The 7,500-nt window shown below is 41.1% G+C and overlaps 1 protein-coding gene across 1 annotated transcript in view; it reads left to right on the plus strand.

The window, feature by feature from the left end:
• The window catches only part of si (sucrase-isomaltase), a gene marked incomplete at its 5' end in the record, with an annotated part of 96,994 nt that overhangs the window by 20,555 nt on the left and 68,939 nt on the right, over positions 1-7,500 (plus strand). The window contains 2 exons of the mRNA XM_080007350.1: positions 2,741-2,912; positions 5,940-6,056. Coding sequence (XP_079863476.1) covers positions 2,741-2,912; positions 5,940-6,056 — 289 coding nt within the window. The remainder of the gene's footprint in view (positions 1-2,740; positions 2,913-5,939; positions 6,057-7,500) is intronic.

The following is a 7,500-nucleotide window of genomic DNA, read 5'->3' on the forward strand; positions in this document are numbered from 1 at the left end:
TTTTCTCCAAACCGCACCGTCCGCCCCTCCGTCGGGAGATCGGTGCGAGCCACGGAGGGGGACGAATCCACGAAGCAGTCCGACTTTAGAGCTTCGAGGCGTTATTTGCTGCCGGCGTGACCTGCCGGCCGCTGGGAGGGCGGCTGCTTTTAGAGGAGTGCAAAACAGCAAAGTAAAGCAAACACATTTATAGAGGTTGCAGTGTCTGTATTGCGCTCGTCTGTATTGCTCCCATGTGCTGCATCGTGTTGAGATGCAGTACATGGGAGGTTCAATTACAGAAACGAGCGGACAAGACATTTTGACCAGTCCTGCTGTAAAATACCCAAATATTTTTTTCTAAATATACATCGGCGACTTGTTCATTTTCCTGTGGCGAGCTGTCTCCCCCTCCCTGTGTACACTGATCATTTCGTCGTGCAGTAAATACACGGGAAAAAAATAGTGTCACATCATTTGCGGCAGGTCACCCATTTGGGTGTAGCACCGGTAACAACACTGTGGCACAACAATGAAAATATCGACGTGAATTTAGAATGAATTTAGCAAAAAAGCCACACATATCCTCTCTACAGACTCTGCTGTGGCATCATATTAGTCCTGCGTGAAATGTGAAGTGATTTCTAGCACTAGAAGCAGAATGTGGATTTACCCCCCATTACTTGCATTGAACTCCTGACGCGGGGATGGCGTCCGGCTTGGATCAAAGCCTGGAACGCACCCTCGTACTTATGAAGGGAGTGTATAAAACAGAAATAAAGTAGAAAAAAAAAATAAAATCAGACTTATTCCTTTTAAAACCAGTTGCTAAGTAATGACGGGGCTTATTTGGCTGCCGTTGTTTAACTGCAGCGCTGAACTCTGTCCCTCCATGGCTGCCTGACTCCAAAATTTGCAATCCGAGTGCCAGTGGCTTCCCACATGATAAGAGCAGTAATATCATTTAATGAGCCTTGGTACCCCTTGTGAGAGATTTTTCATTTAGAGCAACACGTCGGAACAGTTTGAGCAGCCCAGATTTCCACGAATCTGTGGAGAAACATCAACAACGTGCACGGAGAATAACGACGCAGATAATGGATGATATATTATATCTGCTCACATGAGTTAAAGATTTATTAAAATAATAATGTCATTAAACCACCGTTTAACCACCAACCTGATACTGGGATGCCGGTGATTACCATTCAAAGACCCAGAGATATTGTGACGATGCAATATGACCTATGACCTATGACCTATGACCATAAGTTGTATCGAACTAATTGTAATAACTAATTGTAATTTGTTATTTATACACAATTTTTTTCCACAATTTCATGATAGCAAAGTCCCTGGTTACTAAATGTCTGTACTAATGTGCACTAATGGTATAACACTTTGACCGACAGATAGATAGATAGATAGATAGATAGATAGATAGATAGATAGATAGATAGATAGATAGATAGATAGATAGATAGATAGATAGATAGATAGATAGATAGATAGATAGATAGATAGATAGATAGATAGATAGATAGATAGATAGATAGATAGATAGATAGATAGATAGATAGATAGATAGATAGATAGATAGTAAGTTTACAATATACACTATACTATAATTTTGTAGTATACTATTAAATTATATACAACAATATGCAAGATGTAAATATGTATTGAATAGCACTGTATTTAGTATTCCTTTCAAATAATGTTGAGACATATGTATCCCTTTATGCTGCTTCCCCATGCCACAATAACAATTAATGGGGTTGTAACACACAATAGGGGAACTTTTATGGTATTTAATTTGTTAATAAAAAAATAGAACAAAAAAAAAAATAAAATATATATATATATATATATATATATAGTATTATTATTTTTATCTGACTTTTATCTATCTCTGATGTCGATTTAAAAATAATTTGATTAAATATCAAATACAATGATAAATATATATATATATATATATATATATATATATATATATATATATATATATTACTTTGAATATACAGTACTTTCACCTGTACAAGAAAACATTCATGTCAAGGTGTTTGGACTGTTATTTACTATTTACACACTCACACACACACACACACATGAACGCATGCACGCACGCATGCACGCACGCACGCAAAGACACACACACACACAAGCACACACACACACACACACACACACACACACACACACACACACACACACACACACACACACACACACACACACGCACACACACACACACACACACACACACACACAGTGCAGTGTGAGTCATGAGCCCTCTTGATGTCAAAAACCTGCTTACTCACTCCATCTGCTTTCGAGCGAGCTCATCTCTCCGCTCCTCTATCTCCTTGCACTCCTCCTTTTTTCCTCCTCCTCTCCTCCTCTTCCTCCACTAATTAAAATGTGTTATTGGCAGGAGACACATTTTGTAAACATCACCAGAGCTTTGTATTGTCACCCGAATCAATGGCGCTTCGATTCCCCGCCCCCCTCCGTCAAATAGAATAATAATGTACAGTAGTGGCGCACCAGAGGTGAAGTCAGACCCCTGTTTTGTTCTCTCTCTCTCTCTCTCTCTCTCTCTCCATCCAACATCTATGCGTCTTTGATCTCCTTTTTTCTTCCTCATTTCGGTCCTACCGCCTCTCTCTCTCTATCTCTCTCTCTCTCTCTCTCTCTCTCTCTCTCGCTTTCATCTTCTCTGAGTGACCTCTCTCTCTCCATCCATCCATCCTCCCAGGGCTCTGCAGAGGGTCTTCGGGGGGAACAGGACCCTGATGCTGACCCGCTCGTCCTTCCCCGGCGTGGGCAAGTTTTCGGGTCACTGGCTGGGGGACAATGCCGCCAACTGGAACGACATCAAGTGGGCCATCCCCGGCATGCTGGAGTTTGGCCTCTTCGGTGTCCCCTACGTGAGTGATGCACACTGTAGTTTAGTACATTTTCTTCTTGATTTCTCAGTTTCTTTTGATAAGAACGAACTTGCCACTTTTATTTATTTTTTTCATTCTTATTTCTAATGTTATTATCACCGGCCCCTCCTACACTCCTAACAAGACTTTCCAGCTACCTAGAAATCCATTGAATAGTGAGAGAGGATTTGTACAAATTTGTTCAAATTCATCTAACTTTGAGATACCTACAGACACGGTGAAAATGGACAAAAAAAAATCAACAAGAGAAAATAAATGTCCCTGTGGCCGAGGGGTCACTTCTCAAGGTGGTTAGGATGAGGCAGAGAAAGAAAACCGGTTCAACACCGTTTGGCATGTGTTTATTTAGTTGTTTTATAGTCTCTAATCCGGAATTTAGTGGCTCCAAAACGATTAACACGGTGAAGGTATTAATAGGGGTGCAGGAGGAATGTCCGACTCTCTTGCTCCTGGCGCGGTGGCTGGGCTCGCGAGCCCCTACTGCAAGACAGACAAAACAATTAAGAAACCTTCCTGCCCTGAATCGGAGCCAATCCGCGCCGCTTGGGCCCCAATTCGATCGATTCGGGGCAGCTGTGTGGCCATGGGAAAGAAAGCTGCGCTGCCGTTTGCAGCCGCGCCTTAACCACACCCCTTGGTCCACCACAATCCCTGTATTGTATGTATTTGGGTAAAATGTCAGGTCGGCTGGCATGTGACTTTTTCGCTGTGTCTCTCAGTTATTGTTATGATTATTATGTTCATGATTATTAATATTATTCATTTTGTAATTCATTTATTAATGTATCTAATTATTTTCTTCTTTGACCAGGTTAGTCGCATTGAGGTTCACAACATGTTTTGCAAGGGAGACCGGGTCGAGAAAGCAGAGGAAAATTTTACTGAAAACACAACGGAAACATTCAACACATAAAAGGCGGAGTAGGGTACAGCATAGAGCCGTCAGGCTAGAAAAACAGAATTTTAGGAGCAATTTCTTTTGAACGAAAGGGGGACGCTCTCTTCTCTCGGACGTTCAGTACATTGGTGCTGTAACATCTCGAGAAGAAAGAAAGGGGTCTGGGTTTTTTTTTTTATTTCACGGTGAAAACGGGAAAATAATGGTCAGTTCCAATCAGTTCCCTGGACAAATTTCCATTGTCCAATAAGGTTTGGGTCCAAATTTCGGGACCCTTGAAGACTTCTATGGGTCTCTCATAAGTAGGTATGTGCATGATCAGTCGTCTAATCGATTAGTCGACTCAGGCAATGCCGTCGATTATTGATTTTTTCGTCGATTATCGTTTTTTTTTCCCACCCGGACTCTAATAAGTGTAGCACACAGAAGAACATGCTTGTATGAGAGAATGATGCCGGCGAGACGGAGAGAAGTGTGGCATTATTTTAACTGAATGTCGCATCCCGAGTAGTTAGGTGCGGTTAATGGTCTATATCTGATGAGGTCATGACTAGTCGACTAATCGATTGAAATCCTTGTTGGCCGTCGAACACTCAAACAAAAGAAAATGCACACGGATAAGGATATAAGCCCTGGTGGGGGACTTTGACACATACCTGCTCTGTACATGACACCCATCAATGTGTCATGCATGTACACACTCACACACACAAACAAGCAAACACACACACACACACACACACACACACACACACATGCATGGACACACAGAGTGCAAACATCGGTTAAATTGCAGCGGGGGGGTGGCGGAAACACACACTTCCGTGCATCCTCTCCCGCTGCGCTTGGCGGGCGGCCCCCAAGCTGCCAAACTACGTCCTGGTGGGATGGTGTCAAGCTCTTAAGCTCATCCAGTGCTTTAAACCGCGCGCGCACACACACACACACACACACACACACACACACACACAGAAAAAGGGAGGCAGAGCACAGTAAATGGGATTTGGATCTATTCCCTCCTGTCGAGTCTGTTGCGTCCGACAGTGGACAATGGTCTCCGCTTGCGCCGGGTGGAGCGGACGCTGAATGGAGCTTCTTCTTCTCTTTGGACGCCTTTGTGCAAGTTATGGAAATAAAGATCACTGTCCACTGTCTACTGTCCACCAATAAAGATTGATTGAATTGGAACCGACAACAGGAAAAATCACTTTGTGCTCAAAAATCCATTTGTTACAAATATGCTTCTGTTTGGAGCTCTTCATTTTCATCCTTTATCAATGTATTTTTAGCAATATACTCAAATATATATTTATATAACAATGAGATTTAGGTTTTTTTTTTCTCTTGTTGTTGTTGCCACATTTTGAATTCAGGATGTCTACAAGTCCTTAAAAATTCATAGCATTTCACAAAACTAGAAAGGCATGAAATAGTCCTAAATTTGAATTTGTGAAGTCTTAATTTTAACATTTTTTCTGATTACATTTATCCATATATAGGCAAGGCAAGGCAAGTTTGTTCATATAGCACATCTCAACAAAAGGCAATTCAATGTGCTTTACATAAAACATCATAAGCATTAAGACAAAGTGCAAAGAAATATATAATGAAAGGACATAGAATGCATAAGGTTAAGAAATGGAATACAAAGAATGCATTAAAATTACAGTGCAGTGCAAGAAATCAATCAAAGAAACCTTGTTTTAGTCTTTGTTAACCATTATTTTGCCTATATAAAATATTGTCTAAAAATATTAAAATTATTATAGAATTATTCATATTATTTAATGTAATATAGTATAATTATTGTTGTAATTATTATTTATTACAAATATAAAATACTATTAATACAAATTTTCAAATACTTGCCTCTGCCCTTTGCAAAATATATTAAGTACCAACCTGCAAAACTTTATTGAATAAGAGAGATGATTTCTCATAAAAGTCTTCAATTCCATTACATTTAGTCTTAAAAAAGGGTCCTAAAAGTGCAGACTGTAGACCGTAATGAATAATGTAAAAGAAGGAAAGAAGAAAAATGTCCCGCATATTGTACGTTTTTGGTTCAAATAACACTTTTTCCCTTGTGTTTGTGTTTTGTTTCTCAGATCGGGGCCGACATCTGTGGTTTCTTTGACAACACCAGCGAGGAACTGTGTCGCCGCTGGATGCAGGTGGGAGCGTTCTACCCCTTCAGCAGGAACCACAACGCCCAGGGCTACAAGGTATACATACCTGTATACCCTTCATACTCTTTATACCTCCCTCTGGTATGGGAGGCGTGCCACCTACATCCCCTTGGGGGCCACGTCAAAAATACTGCAGGGTGTATACCTCCCATACGCTGCCCACAGGGCAGGTTAATGCTAAAAACAGGTGGCGCTAGTGAGATTTATGATATAAGAAATACGACAACAGCTTGTGTGTGTTTGCTTTTTCCTTTTCCTCAAAGGAAAAGTTGAGATTGAGACGAATATCTCTGTTTTAACCTCACTCCTCCATGCAGCACCTAGGTAGGCTCCAGCTTGTTTTCCAAACTGGACACACAGCATGCCTCCATGGGGAGTTCAATGCAAGTAATGGGGGAGCAATCCAGCGGCCGACTGAAACCCTAATTGAGGCTGGGAATTTAACTCCATCCCAGGCCACCCTGTTCATGTAAACCACCAGACCACTAATTATGTTGATTAAAAAATAGGGTTATACTCATTATAAATGTGGCTACTATGTTTATCTGGGAGGGGAGTTATCCAGATGCAAAATACCCAAACATTGGGGCTGACCAAAAAGTAGCTTATCTGAATACTGTCTATGCTCATACTGAGTATGGTTATGGGCGCACCCTCAAAAACTCACTAGGAATGCAACAATTTGTCGCACATACAAATGTACAAGGCTAGACATACACAACAATTAGCCTACACTTGTACACAATGTAAGTGTGTGTTTCATTCTCTCCCTCTCTGCTCCACCTTTCCTTTTCTCCTGACTGTCCATTTCACCGGGCACCTCGTCTAAAATGTTATCGGTAAGCAGGTTGCTATGTGCGGCGCCGAGAGACGTGACGCGATGACGTCATTTTTGGCGTGCGCACAGTGAGAGTCGTGCCTCAGTCCTCGCCCGCAGTTGGCCCAAGTTGGAATCCGAGCCGGGGCCATATGCTGCATGTTATTCAGCAAATGCATTACATGTCAAATCCGCAACCTGCATTATTGCAAAAGCTTGCTCCATATTTCAGACGAAAACTACATTATGCCACAGCAGTCTTACTTTGCAAATTCCAGGATTTGGATTTTTTTACATTACATTCAATTTTATTGTTAAACAAACAAAATGTTTGCTGCCGCTATTTTCGTTGCTGCCAGTACTTGCCAAAAATGGTTATCAGTGATTTTTCTGTTAAATAACCTCACCTTCACCTCTAAATAGAAATATGAGAGAAATATATGTAATCTCTATTGTTACACTCCACTCAATAAAGCAAATTTTACATAACTGTTCATCTTCAGCGTCACGCAAATCAGCAGGTCACACATTTGGCTGCGACACCGATAACAACACTGTGGCACAGCGATTGAAATAGTGCATGAAGACAAAAGACAAGGACAAAATTGTTACCGTTAATTGTTAAAAACTATTTCTCCCTCTCAAAAAATCAGGGTTATTGTC

This window comes from Zeus faber (assembly GCF_960531495.2).
Source record: "Zeus faber genome assembly, chromosome: 9".
NCBI lineage: Eukaryota > Metazoa > Chordata > Actinopteri > Zeiformes > Zeidae > Zeus > Zeus faber.